Here is a 20,933-nt window from a genome sequence, read left to right as displayed (position 1 = left end):
TTCGGTTTTCATTGCATATTTTATTTAAATTTAGATAGTAATAATATACAAAATGAATTTATGATTTTCAATTTTTATTCAATATTAACAAAACCATGATAACGAAAGCAATTCATTGCTTTTAGTTTTATCTAATTGTAGCATAACGCAGAAATTCATTGGTGAGAAATTGGCCTGGGATGTAAGGAGCTGGTGGTCCAAGAATGTCCTGTGTTGGACTGTGAACTTTAACTTGTCTCATATGCGTGTCTCGTCCATTTTGATGATTACTTATTACAGCTATTTGTATCATAAATGTCCTAATAGGTCTGTCGCTTATATCATTTATTGGAATCACAACCCAGCCACTTGGCTCGTTCAGATCCATAACTTCTACCTCTTGAAGATCATTGAAATTTGTGCCTGCCCTGATACTTATTCTACAAACAATCCAAAATCATATTTAAAACATTTAGTGAATTGCTTTAATTTGAAGAGACAGTAGAACGTCAATTATTCAAACTAATAGTGAAACTAATTTGTTCCAATAATTGGTCATTCAGATAATCTACGTTCTACAATAAATATAAATGTTTTACCTGCTAGGAGTATAACTTTCATCTAATTTATAATCTGTATAAATACATATATCACATATTGTTGTTTTCCTCTTAAATTGTATGTTCACTAAATGTGGAAGTTGTCCATCAGATTGCCAATATGTTTCTGTAACATCATCGCGTAATTGATCTACACCAAAACCAGGTTTGCAACTGGATAGACTCCAAATTGCATGATTTCCTACTTCCCGTACACGACCAGCCAATTCCTCCTGAACAGGATCTATCTCTCCTACATTAATAGAATGACAAAACGCTTGTTACTAAACCCACGGACCCTTTATAGTAAAAGCAAAATATAATTTTACAATAACAAAAATTTACCTCCATTTCCAGCCTTATTGCTCATAATTAATTACTAACGGCAAACGAGGTTAAATTTTATAATAGCTTTTAAACCGCGCATTTATACATTTACACATTTCTAGTGTATTTTATTTATATATATATATATACGTGTATTTATTTCCTCCCACAATAAAAACATTTAATAATAACGATTAAACTCCGAATAATTTAGAAAGATACGTGAAATTCCCCAAACATTCTTATCACTTATTAAAACAGTAAAAATACAGATCTTTAACAATTAAGTTACTTTTGGATGAAATAGATAAGGAATTAAATCTCTTAATCTCTTTATTAATAATTTTCTCTACAATACCATTTACTCTCGCTGTCGTTCAAACTCTGGCACACTTCTTCCAATCGCCTCACCGTTCCTCTCATCCTCGATCTCTCTCACACTCGTTCTGCCATGCTCTCTGTCCTCATCCCTACCAATCATACAATTGTTTACAACATTCCATCTTTCACACATTTCGATTCGCGCAAACATACACACACTCATACACACCTAGTCGCGCGCGTTTTGATGCCATACAGATTTATTATTTCGTAATAAGATCTGTCAAAAAAGTTGTTATCTCTATGTTACAACGTATGTCAAATGTACGATATTGTTGAAGGTTCTAATATTTAAAAAGTTATCAATAATTATAATTAACATTCGATTCAATTCTTTCTATAAAAAGAACAATGTTCGTGCAATCGTTCGACAATAATTTTTTATCCGAATGGATCTGGAGCAGTGTGGCCAGATCTGGCATGATTGAGCGCATCAACGTTGACATTAGTAACGACGAACTTAGCGTCTAACGGAGTGGTGGTGATAGCAGGCATATACTATCGCACGAGCCACGCGTACGTGAGCTCGGCACTTCACACAACTTCGGGAAGTCAATAAAGAACGTTAGTGTGAGCCTTTCTTTCTTGCTCTTGTAACAGCTGAAATACGACCTCGCGATAATCGGCATACGATTCCCAAATCTCGACTGCCCCAGCATTTTTACTTTCTAACCTATGTAAGGTATAAGTAAATTTTTTTGGCGGACATACACGTTTTGAGACCCCCCCGATCATATTGTGACTATTAAAAAGACTTCAGCTGTTCAAGAGCAAGAAGGAAAGGCTTACGCTCACCTTCTTTTCCGATTTCCCGAAGTTGCGTGAAGTGCTGACCACATGTAACATATGGCTCGTGTGGTAGGATATGTCAGCTTTCCCCACCACTCCGTTAAGCGCTAAGGAAGTTCGTCGTTACTAGTGTCGTCGTCGATGCACTCAATTATGCCAGATCTGGCCACACTGCTGCTATACAATAATAGCATAGTTGACCATCACTGCACTGCTGATAGTAGTGGATAGTGGTAACCAATTTTATTATCCGTCAGATGATTCGCCAGGTGTAAATAATGGCGAACGAAAAGTTTAAAATGGATCAAATAAAGATTTCAAAGGTATCCGGATAAACATTTGCTCAATTTTATTACAGAATCGTTGTAAACAAGCTTCCTAATATGATTCCCAATATCTGTCAATATGTTACTCTTTCTTGTTACACATTACTTTCTAATGTCTGTAAAAAAAAAAGACTAAATATACGTTTCCTGACAGTATTTACTTCTAAATAGACGTAGTGTTTTAGGTATTTATTTAACAAAAATGTGTAGATCTAAAATTGAAAACAATGCTGGAATGTTGTTTCGTTGGATTATTAACAGTTGTCATTGTTGTGGTTTAAGGTGGAAAATGTGAGGATTCTTGACAAATATAGTAACAACCACTCTATCGGAACCCTTTACTTAACTGTCACTCATTTTGTATTCAAAGAACGGAATGGAAAGAAACAAATTTGGGTAAGAGCATAAAATGTGTTAGGTTCAATCTTGTTGCTATAACAGTCTCTCTCTAAAAAGTAATTTATTAGATTGTCCAATAAGTTCATGTATCTTTCACTTAATAGTAAATTTCTTCCAATTACAATTGACTTTTAGTACTGTCTTATACAACTGCCTTTTAGTAAGTCTCATAAAGGTATTTCACAAATTATTGGACAACCTAATATAATAGTTTCTCTCATCGTGGATGTTCAACTTTTATTCAATGGCAATACAAGTACTAAAAATAATGTTTTTACCATTTTATATTGTAGGTTTTACATACTCACATTTCAAATATTGAGAAACAAGCATTAACAACAACAGGTTCGCCATTATGTATTAAATGTAAACACTTTTTTATTGTAACATTTATCATTCCAAAGGAACGTGATTGCCATGACACATATCAAACCCTATTGAAATTATCTTGTCCAGGTAAACAAAATTGAAAGAAAAAAAGTACAATGATTGTATGTTTCTAAATGAAAAGATATTGTTTGTTAAAAAACCCTGATGTTTAACATTATGTACCTTTCTTTTAGTAAATTTAGATGATCTCTATTGTTTCCGTTATCAAGCAAACAGGGACACCTTACCACAGCATGCAGGATGGAATTTTTTTAATGTTCAAAGCGAGTTTCAAAGGCAAGGTGTTCCAAATGAAGAATGGTCCCTTACATATTTAAATACAACTTATGAAGTATGTAATTTTATAGAATTTGCAATTTGTAAATGCGCATCAATTTCTTCTAGAACTATGTATTGTTTCCAGCTTTGCGACACGTACCCGAAGTATTTGTACGTACCTAGTACGTGTGCCAATAGCACCTTAGTGGGCAGTGCAAAGTTCAGAAGCAGAGGAAGGTTACCAGTTTTAACATATTTACATTCTAACAAGGTTCGAGTAATAAATGAGCCACTCATTTGCCAAACCAATTAACTTCACAAAAAGAAAAATAAAGAAATTGACAAAATAATATACATTCTTTCTTAAAGTTTTCATTAAAATTTAAATTTCTTTTTGTCAATTTATACTGTTAAGCATAATTAATGAAAAGTCATGTATCGATCAAGTTTTGACACGAAAATTTTAAAAAGTTCAAAAAGTGAAGTTAATTACTTTGGCTTGTAAATGTCTCAAATGAAGAAGCTAAATAAAAAAAATGCATAGAAATTCACGTTTCATATATAACATGTAGGCTGCCATTTGCCGTTGTAGTCAACCTTTATCAGGATTCAGTGCACGGTGTCCCGAGGATGAACAAATGATGTATAATATTCTGTGTACAAATCTTAATTCTAAATATATGTACGTTGTAGATACACGACCGCGCGTAAGTCTATAAACATGAATTAAGGTATTTTTGTAATTGAAAATATGTCGGCAATCCATTACATAGATCGGTTCGATGAAATTTTCCATCTATATTTTATGAAAGTGTTAGAAATCAATTTTTAACGTTGTCGGTTTAGATCAATGCTTTTGCTAACAAAGCTGCGGGGAAAGGGTATGAAAACGAGAACTTTTATGACAATATAAAGTTTCATTTCTTTGGTATCGAGAACATACACGTAATGAGAACCAGCTTAAATAAATTAATAGAACGTGAGTATCGTACTATTTTCAATTCAGCATTTAAACAGTAATTTTTCGTTGTTTTAAATATATTAATTACTATCTAGTACAGAGAACAACTTCGATGAGCACGTTTTTAACTGGTTTGGAAAACAGTGGATGGCTTAAACATATACGATCTATATTAGAAACTGCTTGGTTTATTACTCGAGCAGTTTCGAACGGTGTTAGTGTAGTAGTACACTGTAGCGATGGTTGGGACCGCACTGCTCAAGTATGTTCATTAAGTGCACTATTATTAGATCCATTTTATAGGACGATTCAAGGTTTTCAAGTAAGAATTTTAATTACTGCAATGAATTTTTTATGTAAACTTTTAAATTTTATTTCTATTTCTTATAAATAATAATTCTTATAGGCGTTAATAGAGAAAGACTGGTTATCATTTGGGCATAAATTTAACGATCGATGCGGTCACATTAGCTGTGATAGTAAAGAATTAGCGCCAATTTTTACACAATTCATTGACGCAACGTATCAGGTGTTGCAGCAGTATCCGCATAAATTTCAATTTAATGAATTTTTTTTATTAACTCTTCATGATCACGTACATAGTTGCCAGCATGGCACTTTCATAGGGAACTCTGAAAAAGAGAGAAACGCCCTTAGGTATTAATTTTAACGTATACAGTAGCGGACAAAACTTTAAGACTACTACATTTTTAATAGCTTACATGAATTAGAACAGAAAAGATAATCGTCTTAAACTATTCCCCGCTACTGTATTTATTTCGCGAGAGATTATTACTTCATCCGTTCCCGATTACTTTCAGAGTATCGGAGAGAACATATTCTCTATGGGGGGAAATGGCGATTAATATGCACGAATACATAAATCCACTCTACAAGTGTAATCGTTTTAATGACGAGTCCAGTAGCGTTCTCCAACCGAAATTGGCACCACAGAACATTATGTAATGCATAAACTTATTGTTCATACTTTTACTTTCGAAAAGAAAGAAGCAAAGACTAAGGAAAGTAATTTTCTAGTTTGTGGCGGGGGATGTACTTCCGATTTGAAAACGGTATTCATCCCAGAGAAACGTATGAAGATTTCCTTTTAGTAATGCACGATCATACCAGTTGCTTAGAAGACCACGTTAAGCTCCTTGTGAAGGTTCGAATATTCTATGATCATTTTTATTATTTAATTATCATTGAATTTATGACGTTATTCGTACCTCCATAGAGAGTGGGCTCCTTGAATTCGGTAATGAATTTGAATAATGTACAAAAAAAGGGACTACAAGGGAAGCTAAAATTTGATAACAAGTTCGCCAAGGATCCGTTGTCTGAAACGATAATAGAAAATACGACGAATCACGAAGAAAAAATTAAGAATAAAATAAAAATTAATCAGCTAGAGAACGAATTAAAGACGGTTGCTTTAGATTGGAAATCGACACGCAATATGGAAGAGTGTGCATGTTCTACTACATTCGACGCATTTAACCGACAGGTAAACAAACCGACATGTAATTGAATCGAGGGAAAATTAATTGGATAAATTTTTCAGCATCATTGTTGGTCATGCGGCGATGTACTGTGTATATGGTGCATGGGTGCACACGCAGTTCTTAGTGGTCACCTTTCACAACGTGCAGTGCCTACTTGTGAGTCATGTACTCAAAATTCCAGTATTCCATCTACTAGTCCCTAAGTTACTTCCTTTACACATTTGAATTTGAGACCTGTACCTAAGATGTATATTGCATATAATGATTAGATAACGTGTTATTATTAAGATTAATTGCAATGCAGAAGAAAGGAGGATAGATATATCGATTTTTAAACAGATATTTGCTGCAATGGAAATTTACAATAGGAAATTATACATATATTTTACATTTTTACTTTCCTTTTTAATATATTGGAACCAAAGCATGACGAATCTTAGAACGAAGAAGGATACGAAAGAGTATTAACAGAATACAATTTTATTTTAATTGCCAGTGCAAATTGTATTATAATAGTTATTCTTATAAAAAATGCACAACTATACCTTTTAAATAAGACTGTTTTTATTTTATACTGTATTATAAGATATACAAATAATGTGAAGTTTAACACTTCGTTAGTACTAAAGAATGAACAAACTCGAGTCTCAAAATAAAACTTGTCTTGATATATTACATGTCTGTTTTATGATTTACTTTTGGTGCAATCCTAACTTTGAAGCTACAAAATTCGATTAAATTCTTTTATCAAAATAAATTTTGCAGATTTTTAAATTAGAACTCTTCTTTATAGTTGAAATCAAAATATTTGATTTATCGTAGAAAATAATTGGAATTTTTTATAATGTATCTGTTTAATTACACTCAAACAATTTCAAACTTAACATTTATAAATAATACAACTTCATGTGATACATAATAGTATTTCATTCACATTGTACACTTTATTAACGTAATGGCAAAGGAATGAATTATTTAAGAAAGATCGTTACATTGAATAATATAAACGTCCTGTGTAAACAAAAATTAATTATTATAATTTTCATACATAATCTGTGTTAAAATACCACGCAAACACAATCCACGAACATCTAAACGAATGATTCTTTTTAATCTTATACATAAATCGTGAATAAATTCGTTCTATTATTCACTTTCAATATACAATAACAAAAGTTACGCTGCTACATTACATATTATTAAGGCATAAATAGTACATCGAACATCATTCGTTACAAATTGTTGTTTTTAAGTATTATCATTCATACGTGAAACATGCGTAATGTGAAAATCATTCGTCTCAAAATATGATATAATGAAACTTTAATGTTCGAACCGAGTATATATATAAGTTTTAGGTAAAGAACTGGTTCCTAGTGATCATATTGCATGTATTGGACACTGAAAACCCTAACGTACACAATGACAAGTGTTACGTGGAATGTGAAAGTTTTACATAAATATCTTAGTAATACGAATTCATTTCGTTTAAATTTCAATAAACTCTATTCTTTATTTGGTTTTCTTCGTCGTGGTCCATCACCACCTATCGCCGGCTTGTCCTAAAAAAAATCAACCGTTAAAGTAGACGAACAAATTAAATTATTTTAATTAGCTCGCAATAATGCGTTTACTAACATTATCTTCACTTTCTATTAACTCTTCAGTTTCGTCTACTGCCTCAGTTTCATTCACTGTCTCAGGTTCGTTCACGTTAACTGATTGATTCTCATTTTCATTTTCTTCCTGCTGAGACGTTGTCTCGTTCGCGTTGTCCGTTTCGGCATTAATTGATTGATTCTCGTTTTCATTTTCTTCCTGTTGAGACGTTGTCTCTTCGTTTACTTCTAAAGGCTGCTTATCTTCATCCTTCAAATCGTATTTTTCCTATAACGTTAATCAATTGGTTTCACATTTTCACTGTTCGTATTCTGTACAAGGATACAGAATTCTTGTTTACACCTAAATACTTTTAAACGAATAGGTCGATGTACAAGGAATATAAACATAATATAAACGTATCTCTCGTATAAGCATAATTCTATAATTAACCCTTAGAAGACAAATTCTTCTATATGAGAACGCTTACTTCGATAGACGCTGATTTAAAATTAGTGTTTTCTCTTTTACTTGTTTGGTATAAATAGAATATCACCCACGAAGGATAGACTGTTAACTAAATAATGATTTTGTTAGAACATTATATCTCAAGTAATTCAAGAAACACGAAACATTTGTATGTGAAATGGAGTCCAGTCCAACGCGTCCACTTTTTCGTAAGCGGCTTGTACTCTAAAGGTTAAGCAACTTGAAATATAATTATTATTTACAGTACAAAAGAATAGTTTCATAGTCAGTGTAGGTATATGATTTTTTTTATACCTGAGAAGCAAAGCAGCAACAATATATTACTAGCAGTATGGGGAAACCGGCAGCTATTATATATACAGCCCACATCCAAGGATGTTCCGCAGTAAATGTGCCAATCTGACGCCATATGCTCCACTATGTAAAATAATCATGAAAATACAAGTAATAATTACACGACATACGTAGGAATTCTGCCACTTGCGCTGTTTACGTAATGCGATTTCCGATTGTATCGAATTTTTTACAACAGCGAGAATTATTACTACTTTATACACTCATGAGCAAAATTAAGGGATTGTACAAATAAAATTGTCAGTCTTTGAACTAATCTCAAGCTGACTGCAGTACGATGTTTCTTGACGAAGTTGCAGCAGTTCAACGATTGACAAATTTTCAAACGTTATTTATATACAGATGATTTTGATAATACGTTATTATTACATACTCAGCTATGATACCTATTGTTATGCTTATGTACCAGTATTATAAATAGCAAGTAAACTGTACGTTTGAATGACTACCAAATATACCTCACGAAATCGTTTCTGTAGGTACCAAATATATATTACAATCGGTATTGCGCAGTACAAGAAATACAGCGCCCACCAGCCTGGTTTATAATTCGTAGCTTTCAATATACGACCCCATAAAGTTACCTGCGTGTCACAGTGTACATGTATCACATTTTGTAAATGAATTTGCGTCTTTTATCATCCTTATCACGATTCTCGTCGTATCGGCTTTGAACATTGTAGAATTGTAGTATTATTTAATCAAAATTGAGAATTATTACTCACGCTTTCTTCCGCAATTCTAACACGACGTACTTCGAACGTATCGTTGGCCCATTTTTTTGCTATCTCTTCATCGTCGGTAATAAGAATATTGTCAAAGAATATATCCGTGGACATAGACCAAAGTTCAAAGCCAACAGCAAACTGTGAAGTATAGAAAAGATTCTATGCTTGTATCAAAGAGAAACACCGTCTTTACCGTTTCAAAAAATCGATAAGGAACATACAATAGGCATCATTCGGAATGGATGCTCGTCGTTGAAATAGTTAGGATTATGTATGAGCTTAGGCTTCCATTTTCCTTCGTAATTGGGGTTGTTGATCAAGGGCGGTGACCATTTACCCTTGTATCTTGGATTCTTTTTCATTTTCTGTTTGTACGGCCCACATCCTGGCACGTCCGCGCATTTTGGATTTGGTATATCAGGTGGTTCCCATTCTCCATCCATTTCAACCTCCCAATCCTCGGGTTTGATCGAGTCTGGGTTAGGTATCATAGGTGGCTCGTCTTCGAGCCATCCCTCGGGCATAATGTCATCCTCGTCGACGATTTGCGCCGGTGCGTCTTCGTCCCAGTCGTCTGGTTTTACAGCCGACAAATCGGGAATCTTTTCTCTATCATCCCAGTCTTCAGGTTGAACGTCAGACGGGTCCTCTATCTCTAAAGGTGGATTAACGGGCGGAGTAAAGTCGTCCAGTAACGATCCAGAGTTCACAACTTTATTGTCCACTTTTATCTCAAAACTATTGTCCGGACGAATGATTAAAGTATAGAGGTGAGGCTGTTTATCTTTGAAATAGTCTTCTAAACGTTCTCTTGGTTTTTTACAATGTTTCTCCTCTATAGAACCATTCAGAGGATTTTTATGCCGAAATATAAAATGCAGCTAGATGAAAAATAAGTAAAAATTAGTTTATGGAATAATTTTGCAAGAATTGGATATTTATGTGGCATTTGCATATACCTGATGATTATTTCCACACTTATCGGGTCCAAACATTATAGTGTATGGAGTTTTGTCATGGAACTTCTTTAGATCTCCATGTTCTGGATCCAAGGTAAGCAGCTTTAAATATGCTCCTCCACATTCTTGACCTTCTTGAAAATTTACTTCATACTGTACAATTAATGGATTATCTCTGAAGTAAAATGGTTTGGCTAATAAGGCAGACACAGCAGCATGTCTAGCTTTGCTCTTCAGCACTAATCCTAGATCACCATCTTGTGCATGCTTTTTTGTTTCCTCTACAGACCAGATTCCTATAAAAATAGCATTGCAATTCTGTATTATTATATTTTAAACTTATTAAGAAAAGCTTATAACCAAAAGCTGACCATCGTATTTAGCTATATCCTCATCTATAGAATCTTTCTTGGCCTCCGATAAAATCCATGTATCTTTGAATTTTTCTTCGTCGTCAAAGGTCTCTACTAAATACGCAAACTCTGATACCTCTGGAGTTTTGTACACTGTCTTAGGCGCTACATCTTGGATGTCATTATCATCGTTTTCATTGGCATTAATAATACTACAGAGTAAGCATAAATATATAATTGCATTTGCTACAATTCTGGCCATCTCATATTCCTGGAATCAAAAAGTGTACAAAATTTCATGTTAACAATCATATTCAACGAGAAATTATTAAAACATTGACTGTAAAACTAGCGCTAATGTCGCGATCCGATTATCACGTTATTCTATAAAAGAAAATGTTTGTTTGAAGGCGTATTAAGGAGGAAGAAACTAAATTATTCTCTTCTGGTTTACCAATATTAAATCAGAATTAATCGTACGCGGCGCGTCGAACGAAAGCGAAAACAATTCTTACCGAATTCGTGGGAGTTCAGTCGCGGAGCATCGATTCTTGTACGAATAGCGGCGACAGAAAAGTTACGCCTTAAACTCGACTGAGCAGCGAGTTATTTATTTGATTAAGTAATAACAGTAATTTAATTATACGTAAGTGAAATCTCCGCGGACGCGTGTTCCAAAAAGTAGCGACAATGCCGGAAACGGGGTAAGCGATGAAAAAAATAAGAGTGATCCGCTTAATGAAATTAATTGAATTATCAAGAAAATCCCGTGGGCTATGGTCAATCGGAGTATTAAGACGCGAAGGGCGAGAGGAGAAATTCACCGAAATCGTTTTTTTTCCCCCGTCGATTAACCTATCGACGATCCTCACATGAACAAAAATGGATCAAACTCAACGAATTTTTCCCTTCGTCCGTTCTCTGACGTGTGATATGCATGCAATGTTACCAGACGGCAGTGATGGACTTTCATGGGAATTTTCTCTCGTGGAATCCCTTTCTGCGCATGCGTAAGCTAACGTCACAGCTACCTGTCGTCCGCTACCATAGATGTCTCTTTAGCGCAAAAAGAGGTGCATGTAAGGGGCTTGTTAGGAATTCCAACATTTTATTAGCGGACACCTCATTTAGTTTAATATTAGCTTAAGGGGTAATTTTAATATTATTTATTGACAAATGATTACTCCATGTTTTGTACAAAATTGAACTTTCTTAAATTTTGTTCCTTACTGGGATCCAACGGTACCCTAAATTCTAGTTGAGTGCATACGGCAGTGATCATGCGCTCCAGTGCGCATGATTAAAAATTCCTACGAAAGTCCATCACTGGCAGACGGCAGACCGGTGCCCAGAGGAAACGGCCCCTCCATTTACGTACGGACGACTTCGGGAATTTGAGAAAGAAGGCGAATGTGAGCTCTTCCCTCTCGTTCTTGAAGCAACTGAACTTCGACTTGCGTCAACCACCATATGACTTTAAGTATGTACTATTCCTGTACATCGGATAAAGGAAGAAAGACTTTTATACGTTTGTTGCCTTTATCGACTTCAGTAGTTCAATCGACCATTGCTTTTTTTACCAGATCATACGTAAATGCAGGGGTAGTTTCTTCACAGTAGCGGTTTGCCATTTGTTATCAATGGTCGTTGAAATCGTATAGCGATTGACGCAAGTCAAATTTCAGCTGTTTCGAGAGCGAAAAAGAAAGGCTCATATGCGCCTTTTTTCTCGAATTCCCGAAGTTGTCCGAAGTGCAGGAGCTCACGTACACGTGGCTATGATTAGTTGCGTAAGTGGAGAGGCAATTTCCTTTGGGCACCAGTCTGCTGCTGGTAACACTGTATACATGTGACATATCGTTTCCCTTGAACATCGCTCCCAGTAAAATTCAATCACAGTGTTTCCCAATCGTTGCAGGACGAGAATATATCCAAAATGGTAGAAAAAAGTACGCATACATACTAACCGGTAAACTGTTCTCTAAAATGGTTCCACGAAGATAGGAAAAATCGAACATCTTGTAACAACTTGTCGCATAAAACCTTTCGAACATGATTCTTGAATTTTGTTCCGTTTCATGATCGTATGTTTATGTAAAAAAAAAAGAAACTAAAAAGTGTAGTTAAATTCTTTTGGCTACGTTTACACGAAAGTGAAAACTACGATTGAGAAACACTGTTCGGAATAGTGTGGCGACACCTTTATCCGTTTTAATTACATGCTGATTCTACTAAAACTGTTTATAAACTTCACAAATTGTAATTAAATATTCTTTTTATCAGTTCCAACAGTTTGCAAATGTATTACGAAGTAATAGTCTTTTGTTGTTTTGTTTAATCATGTGTCGGTAGTCTGTTCAATTTATGGATGGTTAAATGCAATAACTGCTAGTGACTGAATATATGTATATATATATATATATAGTGTTCCCAGATGTGACATAATTTTCATGCATTTTAGTTTTTAAATAGTGCTTTAAAGTTGCTAGTGTTTTAAATAAAGTTTTATATCAATTTTCATATTAAAACAAATTCTACTATAGATAAGATATCATTGCACTATTTACAGAAGTATTACGTCTATATATTATTTATGAACAAAAATAAATTAGCAAAGCAAGTGGATGGTTTTGAGTGTGATCGACTGTATAAACCCTCGAAAGTTTTAAATGGGAATAATTCGAAAAATATTGAGTTTTCGAAAGATTGTTGCAAAAGTTAAGGTCTTTAAAAGAAACTATAATATTACTATTCATACACTAAGAATAGTAACTACAACAGTCTATTGGCAGACCTAGGATGAGTTGTAATTTCTTTTCATTCTTTATGCTTATAATAGAGGGCACACGCTGATGGCGGCCATATTGTCAACTCGAAATGCGCCTTAAGCAGAAAGCTCGCTCTCTTCGGAAAGCGAGGGCCGTTCAGCTCATCTAGCAAATTCTGAACGAAATGCTAATTTCTTTACTTTCTTTCTTTCCTGCTTCAAACAAATTGTATTATTTTGAACCAGATATCTCAGTATTTTTGGATCCAATTTATCCAGGTATGTACGACACTACAATAAACATTAATAATTCGTTGCCACAAAAAAGTAGTTATCCTTTATCTATGCACAACACTCTGCGTCGATAGAATCGATACTTCATCGTATCGTCGCCAGTCGTCGCTTGAATCGCTGCATTGACCAAATTTTGGGGAGTTCTCGAGCCCTGTCCACGGTCTATAAGTGTACCATCATCGCATTAATTGTTTGTGCAGGGCTCCTGCATTGGGGTCAACTTTTCTCGATTCGAATGATTTATTCCTCCACTCTACATATGAAAAAGCTTGAAATATTCGCGGTCGAGGCGTCGATAACAATTGAAATTGAAACAATCGCCGTATACAATCAGAAACGGGTCGGTGATACTCGTGCAATCGATAATAATGTTTGCTAGTACTACAGATACGCGAACCGAAACGTTGATAGTGTTCAAAACGAAAATTTAATACGAGTTCGAGTGGTAAGCATTACTTCGAGGTCAGTGGAAAACTATCGCATAATGTAAATAAAACGCTTACGTGGGACAGGACTCGACGAACGTGCTGTGACACGAGGTAGAATTTTGTTTCGTGAAACGAAAAAGGAAGATAGAAAGAAAGAAAAAAAAAGAACTCAAAAGATAGTGTACGACGTCGGAAATTCATTGCGACTATCGTGTTTTAATTAAATTTTTCCAAAGCGCGCCTCAACTTTTGAAACGTCCGTTATTTGCCCTATACGCAGATACAATTTCCTCTCGGAAGCGAACCGTGACACAGTGTTTTGTTTTCGTCGTTGCGATCGATGCGACGATGTCTTGGCCCCTCTATATTTTGTAATCTGAGAAAGGGTTTCGAGGGTTTTCTTTTTTTTCTTCTGTTTTTGTTCTTTTATAGGTATTCGCCTTCTCGTTTGTTAGAGCATAACGATAAACAACAAGGTTTAAGTTTTACGATTATTTCGGCGTATTGCTTAACAAGAGCTGTTTTCGTCACGGGAAGAGGATCACTATTAAAAACATAAGAGGATAATCTCGGGATGGCATCATCTATGGTGGCTGTTCCTTCAGGAACAGCATCTGTCCCAGCTGGAACTGGTATTGCGCAAAGCGAAGAAGTCGAAAATGGAGATGTTTTTAGCGAACGAAATATTAATACAGTCACCAGCTGCAACGAAACCTCTAATCCCGGAGATGCTCTGGAAGAGATAAATTGCAGCAACAGCGAGACTGGAGTCCAAAAATGCACTATTTGCATTGGCAAACTGTGCTCCCCGCGAGTGCTCTCCTGTCTTCACGTATTTTGTGAAGCTTGTTTAGATAAGCTTCTTATAGATGAAGCGGGTGATCCCAAGGTCAGTTCGATTCTGATCTGTCCTCTATGTGACCAAGAAACTTCCATTAGTTCTAAGGGTGCCGCGTCGCTCACGTGCGACTATGTTCTAACTAATATACTTGACATGTCCGCGATCGAGAACATGGCTGTACTCTGTACCTCGTGTAAAGCCAAAGAGAGCGCAGTTGCGCGTTGTTCGGACTGTGCCAATTTCTTGTGTCCAAGTTGTAATTGCGCGCACCAGTTCATGCGTTGTTTTGAAAGTCACAAGGTGGTGGCCTTTGAAGATATAAAGAAATCCAACGAAGCTATACCAATACACAAACCTATTTTTTGTGAGTTTCATCCTGCTGAGAATATGAAGTTTTACTGTTACACATGCCAGGTAATTGGAACATTTCTTTGCTATTAAATTTCAGACAGAAAGATTAGGGAATCTTAAAAATATAATCTAATCTACTGAAACAATTTATAACCTTTTAATTTGTTAAAAATTGGTTTGTATCTGAGACCATACAAAGTATGGATTACAATTAAATTTAAAATAAAATATATAGATTTCATTATCTAAGGAATCATTTTTAGAACATAAAATATTACAAAGTGCACCTTTTTTTTAACTGTTTAATTAGGAACCTATATGCAATGAGTGTCTACTTGTTGAACACAAAGCTCCAGATCATCAATATGAACGATTAGTAGATGCAGAACCACGTCAGAAAGAAGAATTAATAAAATTAGTGAATGAAAGTAAAGCAAGAATTGCAGATTGCGATCAGGTGTCTGCTCAGTTAGAAAATGCGCTTAGTGAGCTTCAAGCACAACATGATCAAGCTAAGGACCTGATCATAGAGACATTTCAAAGTTACAAAGCTGTCTTAGAAAAATGTAGAGACAATGCCTTGGTTGAACTTGAAAAGTTACATTCTGACAGAGAATTGGAAATAATGGATACATTTCATAGGTCAGCAAACTAATCTTTCACACTCGATATATTAAATATTTTTAAAAAGCTTATTTATTAAAACAACAATTTCTTATGTAGTGTTGAGAAAACTGTGGAGAAAATAGAGGATGCTTGCCGTTTTACCTCTAGACTCTTGGAGCATGGCGATGCAGTGGAGATTCTCGCACTTCGTCGCATCGTAGGAGCGCAATTAATGAATTTAATTAAAAACACACCAAAGCCAAATGTTTCTTTTTCAATTGAATTTCAGACTGATTATAATCAGTTCGAAAAAACATTAAAGGTAGATACACGATTCTTGAAACTATATGTACTTGAAAAAAAAAAAAGTAAAAGAATACTTCAATTGATGGGAACATTAATGAAAATAATGATTGTAGGAAGTATTTGGTAAATTTCACACCGAGAGTACACCGATGACAAAGTCCGCTCCTGAAACAGTTTCAACCATGTCAGGAGTCTCCACAAACCAGCAAATTGTTCATACTTCAATGGGCTGTCCACGTTCCATTAGCACAAGGTCTCCCATTTCTCTTCCTGCGTCGATGCAATCTTCGTTCGAAGGTGAACCTTCGTACGTTATACCTCCAACATCCAGTCCCCCGACTATTCCACCACCGCCACCTCCTGTATCCCTTCCCCCAGGTCCTATCCATGGTCTCACCAGCATTCAAGAATACAATCTGCAACAACTAGCCAGTTTAGCAGAAAAGGCTGAAATGGTTGGAGACACAAACGTAGTTGGACCTAGTTCGAATCCTAGCCCGACTCCGCCATTCACATTGGCAGACTTATTTGCCGGCGATCTGAGTTCTACAAGTCATGCGATCAATAATTTGCAAGCTCTTGCAAAGTTAGGAAATACACTTGGCAATCAAGGTAAGAAAACCATAATATTTATTTCGTTATTATTTTTTCTGTATGAACGGACTAAACTTGTCGCTATTATCGTAGATCTTGGAAGCACAACAATTAACGGAGGTAGCGGCTTGGTATTAGGCAGAGGCCCTTCACCAGCGATTGTAGATACGCCAAATTTAGGTCTAGCTGCTAACAGTCTTTTGAACGGAGGGTTTCAGTCGTTATCCTCCTCCACTTCGCCGATACTTTCACAGGGTGCTGGTGAGAAACATTTTTAAAGTTTCCAACAATGCACATTCAAATAAATGTAAACGCCTTAGCTGTTTATCAACGTCCTTTGTAGATGATTTAATTGGAGATTCCATACATAACATGCCTGTAGTAGTGGGAAATACTGTCGGCAACGTGACCGGTTCTGGAAACTATGCTCATCCACGTTCAACCAATGCTAAATTACCGCCCATGCGTATCCGTTGTAAATTTGGGCAGTTAGGTCCCAGTAAAGGTCAATTCAGCTCACCCCATGGATTTTGCTTAAGCGCCGACGAGGACATTATTGTTGCAGACACGAATAATCACAGAATTCAAGTATGTATCGATCGAAATTGTAAATTTGTAAAAATGTGTAAAAAGTAGAGCTGCCTCCTTATTGCAGTAAACCCTTCGATTGACGTATTGATTTGTCTTTGACGCGTGTCCTATTCATTTTAGATATTTGATAAGACTGGTATTTTCAAATTCCAATTTGGTGTCCCTGGCAAGGAGGAGGGACAGTTGTGGTACCCTAGGAAAGTTGCTGTTATGAGAAACAGTGGTAAATTTGTTGTTTGCGATCGTGGAAACGAACGATCCAGAATGCAAATATTTACAAAAAACGGGCACTTCATCAAGAAAATAGCAATTCGTTACATCGATATTGTAGCTGGCCTAGCTGTCACTAGCGAGGGTCACATTTTGGCTGTTGATAGTGTATCGCCAACAGTGTTTGTGATCAGCGATACAGGAGACCTTTTAAGGTGGTTTGACTGCAGTGAATATATGAGAGAACCAAGTGATATTGCAATTAGTGGTAAGGAAGTAAATTATTTCAATTAATTTCATTTATAGACGTTTTTAATTATTTTCAAATATAATTTTTCGACAAAATTTTGTATACGCGTCGAAATGCGTTTTCTATATACGCAATTTTTTTATTTTCAGGTAAAGAATATTTTGTTTGTGACTTCAAGGGACATTGTGTTGTGGTATTCAACGAGGAAGGCAAGTTTTTGCGTCGCATTGGCTGTGACAATGTAACAAACTTCCCAAACGGGATTGATATTAGCGATGCAGGGGATATATTAATAGGAGATTCACATGGTAATCGTTTCCATGTGGCAGTTTTTTCTAGAGACGGTTCCTTGATTTCAGAGTTCGAATGCCCATATGTCAAGGTACGCTCACGTTTCTAAAGAAAAATTTATACCGTTTTTTCCGAATGTTGCAACCACCACCATTCGATAGAACATACCCGAATTAGTTGCAAACATTTTTCAATTTTCCTACAATTTGTTTTTTGATAATAAGTACGATTATATTTTCCTCGTACGTACAATCAATTAGTCGATGGAATTTTTGCAGGTCTCTCGATGTTGCGGCTTGAAAATAACTTCCGAGGGATATATCGTAACTTTGGCTAAAAATAATCATCACGTCCTCGTACTGAACACTCTTTACATATCATGAAGCGAGGAGGCAGACCAAATAAGTATGTCACAATAATCTTCAGCGAGTGGAATTTCCTTGTGAATTGCCCTACTCCTAACGAAGGACGAATCGACAAATATGCCCAGTGGTATCGAATTTATTTGAAATTTGCCTACCGAAGAAATAGAAAACAAGTGCAGCATGCAGCTTTAATAGTAAAAAAAAGTGTAAAAAGGAACAAAAACCTTTTAAAAAAAAAAAAAAGTATAATGCGTCCCTGTTTTATGAAAGTAATAACGTTGAAACGATGAAATGGTAAACGTACATCTCCGACCAAAAAACTAAAAAAAAAAAAAAACAAAAAAAAATCACAAAAAAAAACAGTATAAATAGTAATTTAGCAAGTTGCATTTGGTAAACTGCCAAGATAAATTTAAAACGATTTAAAAAAAACAACTACAACAAAATGAAGAAGGGAAAGGAGCAGCGAATTAAGTGGATCGTCTCAACTGAAAAAGCAATCGGATCGCTTCGACGAGTGGGGGCAGAAAGTGAAGAGAGGGAAAGATACTTCTGAAAACACAATAGCTTTCCGTCAAAAGCGGTCGCATCGTCATCTTCGACTCGTCAGTATTTTAGGTATGTTTACAAATCAAATTATTCTAGTCTTCAATGAGCACTGTTTACACGCTGGTTTCGATCCGTGCTCTCGAAGCAACAACTCGTGTATTTTTATCTCGGTTCTCGCGTGGAATCGAATTACGTACACGTATACGCATACACGAAGAAAGAAAGATAACGATATACACGGTTCTTTCTTCTAAACGTTACTTCGAGACCTATTTTGTAGACTCGCTAAGTTTCTAAGGTTTCGTTAAGAGAATCGTTAGATAATTCGATAGGCATGTCAAGAAACGAGTGTGTATGAATAAGGAAAGGGGGAAAAAAAAAATAAAGAAGCAAATTCCTGTGCTTAATGCAAGGCGAAAAGCGTTGCATGCTACGTCACACGGTAGTACTTCCTGCTCGTATATCATATCATATCTCTAATGAAACAAAAACGAAAAAGGAAAGACAGATACAGTAAATCCTCGTTATGGCAGGCATAAAAAAAAACTTAGTGAACTAAACGGAAGATGAAATAAAAAAAAGAAAATGAACATAACAAAACTAATGAAAGAAAATATACGAACTATGTTCCTGGTGATTTTTCTCCGTGCGTTTGAGAATTAGTAGTTCGGAAACAAAGGTAGAGCGAGAGGAATTATATGAGACAACGTTAATGAGAAAGGAATAGATTACGATACGTTGAAAATCAAACATTTAATGTCTTGCGAGACGAGGAATCGTACACAACATATATTTCGAGGACAAATCGAAACAATTATCTAGACTTGCCACCGATGATAGATCCCGTTTGTGCATTGTTAAAAGAAACAAAAAAAAAAAAATAATAGGCGAGACACATAATGGTTACAATATTTACTCAGGATGCTTTATTATGGTCCACCATATAAATACGATATATTATATATACATATATATATGCGTGTGTGAATTATTGGTTCGTGGTGCTAGAGAATAATAATATATCCATACCATGTAAATGTATTTGTTATAAAAATTACAGAATCGTTCCAACATTTTTTAATGCTGCGGAACGATCATGTAATATATTATACAAGGTTCATAAGCAAATTATACCACCGGTATCATAGGAACAATACTTTATCTATGTAAAAAGGAAAAAAAAAAACAAATAACGTACAGTTTGCTAAACAACTTCTATTTATGTATATATTAAACATGATCCATGAAGGAGAAAATCCACGTAAAACACATACATATATAGAAATACACATATTTTTTAGGGTTGTTTACATGATCAGCCTTAAGATTTGATTGAAACTAAAATGCAATGTGTATACAACATATACGGATATATTGGGCAGATTGCTATATACTGTGTTACATTACCTACAATAACAATTGAATGTGAATAACTATCTTGCCATACCAAATGTTAGAAAGCACATCCATATATATATTTCTACTTGGATAGCTTCGACAAATTTGTTTTGCATACGAAAAAAATTGGCTATGCGGTGTGTGAATCTGGTTAGATGAACAAATGAGCGTTAGAGGGAGAAAAAGGGGAAGTGAGCATAGGAGAAGGGCGAAATGCAGGAACGATAATCGGGTGGGGACTATTCAGAAGTTTGCGCATAACATTTGTAGAAAATTGCACGAAGCCTACGTACGTACACCTAAGCTGATCAGTCGTAATCATCTTTTATTATTAGAAGTTTTAATTTTATATATATTAAAAAAAAAAAAAATGAAAAGGAGTAATTCTGAAGTATTTAATAGTCATGGTTAGCAGAGTTATATAAATAATGCCTGTGATAATAGTATCGTCAGGATAAGTTGTGTCCTTACAGAGTCTCTGATGTTGTTGCTAGGTAAATATAATTAGAAGTACCAATGAGATACTGTTAGCGACGCCTTGTGGAAGGTGTATTTATGTTTCATGCACAATAACACCCGACACAACGCCATCAATGGTCTCTAATGGTACGTTGAATATAAGAAAAGATATTGACAAAAAAGATAAGTAAAGAGAATATGTTGCAAAAATTTTGCCAGTCGTATTTAAAGAAAATA

At 35.2% G+C, this 20,933-nt stretch overlaps 4 protein-coding genes across 10 annotated transcripts; 2 read left to right on the top strand and 2 right to left on the bottom strand.

The window, feature by feature from the left end:
- Window positions 1-82: 82 nt before the first annotated feature.
- LOC122402376 (anaphase-promoting complex subunit 10) lies at window positions 83-1,235 on the bottom strand. Its single transcript, XM_043405100.1, has 3 exons — window positions 924-1,235; window positions 579-831; window positions 83-419 (listed from the first exon to the last, which is right to left on the bottom strand). Exons 1-3 carry the CDS (start codon window positions 946-948, stop codon window positions 128-130), a joined length of 570 nt encoding a protein of 189 aa, XP_043261035.1. The 5' UTR covers window positions 949-1,235; the 3' UTR covers window positions 83-127.
- Window positions 1,236-2,099: 864 nt separating this feature from the next.
- LOC122402352 (myotubularin-related protein 6) lies at window positions 2,100-6,478 on the top strand. The gene is made up of 13 exons (XM_043405065.1): window positions 2,100-2,398; window positions 2,684-2,797; window positions 3,094-3,256; window positions 3,364-3,521; window positions 3,594-3,719; window positions 4,021-4,155; window positions 4,295-4,427; window positions 4,505-4,731; window positions 4,816-5,066; window positions 5,231-5,371; window positions 5,448-5,574; window positions 5,647-5,916; window positions 5,974-6,478. Exons 1-13 carry the CDS (start codon window positions 2,354-2,356, stop codon window positions 6,115-6,117), a joined length of 2,034 nt encoding a protein of 677 aa, XP_043261000.1. The 5' UTR covers window positions 2,100-2,353; the 3' UTR covers window positions 6,118-6,478.
- A 360-nt stretch (window positions 6,479-6,838) lies between these two features.
- On the bottom strand, window positions 6,839-11,355 carry LOC122402321 (calnexin-like). Of its 5 annotated transcripts, XM_043405013.1 has the most exons (10): window positions 10,912-11,208; window positions 10,415-10,667; window positions 10,044-10,339; window positions 9,306-9,965; window positions 9,082-9,222; window positions 8,815-8,940; window positions 8,297-8,419; window positions 7,700-7,801; window positions 7,553-7,612; window positions 6,839-7,476 (listed from the first exon to the last, which is right to left on the bottom strand). In XM_043405013.1, the coding sequence occupies exons 2-10, from the start codon at window positions 10,656-10,658 to the stop codon at window positions 7,420-7,422; spliced, it is 1,809 nt and encodes a 602-aa protein (XP_043260948.1). In that variant the 5' UTR covers window positions 10,659-10,667; window positions 10,912-11,208; the 3' UTR covers window positions 6,839-7,419. The 5 variants fall into 5 exon arrangements, with proteins under 5 accessions (XP_043260948.1, XP_043260946.1, XP_043260945.1 ...); XM_043405011.1 differs by lacking the exons at window positions 8,297-8,419; window positions 10,912-11,208 and adding an exon at window positions 11,221-11,355 and having other exon boundaries at window positions 7,553-7,801; XM_043405010.1 differs by lacking the exon at window positions 8,297-8,419 and having other exon boundaries at window positions 7,553-7,801; window positions 10,912-11,202.
- A 1,956-nt stretch (window positions 11,356-13,311) lies between these two features.
- On the top strand, window positions 13,312-19,406 carry LOC122402349 (B-box type zinc finger protein ncl-1-like). Of its 3 annotated transcripts, none has more exons than XM_043405060.1 (10): window positions 13,312-13,442; window positions 14,318-15,140; window positions 15,388-15,719; window positions 15,801-16,005; window positions 16,103-16,601; window positions 16,677-16,844; window positions 16,927-17,171; window positions 17,295-17,652; window positions 17,784-18,016; window positions 18,204-19,406. In XM_043405060.1, exons 2-10 carry the CDS (start codon window positions 14,460-14,462, stop codon window positions 18,306-18,308), a joined length of 2,826 nt encoding a protein of 941 aa, XP_043260995.1. In that variant the 5' UTR covers window positions 13,312-13,442; window positions 14,318-14,459; the 3' UTR covers window positions 18,309-19,406. The 3 variants fall into 3 exon arrangements, with proteins under 3 accessions (XP_043260995.1, XP_043260994.1, XP_043260996.1); XM_043405059.1 differs by lacking the exon at window positions 13,312-13,442 and adding an exon at window positions 13,641-13,902; XM_043405061.1 differs by lacking the exon at window positions 13,312-13,442 and adding an exon at window positions 13,641-13,919.
- The last annotated feature ends 1,527 nt before the right edge of the window (window positions 19,407-20,933 follow it).

This window comes from Colletes gigas, unplaced genomic scaffold (genome assembly GCF_013123115.1).
Source record: "Colletes gigas isolate AHSC1104 unplaced genomic scaffold, ASM1312311v1 Colletes_gigas_Sc00035, whole genome shotgun sequence".
NCBI lineage: Eukaryota > Metazoa > Arthropoda > Insecta > Hymenoptera > Colletidae > Colletes > Colletes gigas.
This window is presented reverse-complemented; position numbering and strand designations above follow the sequence as displayed.

Bases quoted from the DNA above. Each gene is read 5' to 3' on its own strand.
- LOC122402321 (XM_043405013.1), bottom strand. From the start codon at position 10,658: ATGGCCAGAATTGTAGCAAATGCAATTATATATTTATGCTTACTCTGT. The intron at 10,340-10,414 runs GTCAGCTTTTGG...CTATTTTTATAG, and splicing joins GGATATAGCTAAATACGATG to GAATCTGGTCTGTAGAGGAA. The intron at 8,420-8,814 runs GTATATTTGGTA...TATTTTACATAG, and splicing joins TACAGAAACGATTTCGTGAG to TGGAGCATATGGCGTCAGAT.
- LOC122402349 (XM_043405060.1), top strand. From the start codon at position 14,460: ATGGCATCATCTATGGTGGCTGTTCCTTCAGGAACAGCATCTGTCCCA. The intron at 16,845-16,926 runs GTGAGAAACATT...CGTCCTTTGTAG, and splicing joins GATACTTTCACAGGGTGCTG to ATGATTTAATTGGAGATTCC. The intron at 17,172-17,294 runs GTATGTATCGAT...TATTCATTTTAG, and splicing joins CGAATAATCACAGAATTCAA to ATATTTGATAAGACTGGTAT.
- LOC122402352 (XM_043405065.1), top strand. From the start codon at position 2,354: ATGGCGAACGAAAAGTTTAAAATGGATCAAATAAAGATTTCAAAG. The intron at 3,257-3,363 runs GTAAACAAAATT...CCTTTCTTTTAG, and splicing joins ATTGAAATTATCTTGTCCAG to TAAATTTAGATGATCTCTAT. The intron at 4,732-4,815 runs GTAAGAATTTTA...TAATTCTTATAG, and splicing joins GGACGATTCAAGGTTTTCAA to GCGTTAATAGAGAAAGACTG.
- LOC122402376 (XM_043405100.1), bottom strand. From the start codon at position 948: ATGAGCAATAAGGCTGGAAATGGAG. The intron at 832-923 runs GTAAATTTTTGT...CTATTAATGTAG, and splicing joins CAATAAGGCTGGAAATGGAG to GAGAGATAGATCCTGTTCAG. The intron at 420-578 runs GTAAAACATTTA...GATTGTTTGTAG, and splicing joins GAAAGTTATACTCCTAGCAG to AATAAGTATCAGGGCAGGCA.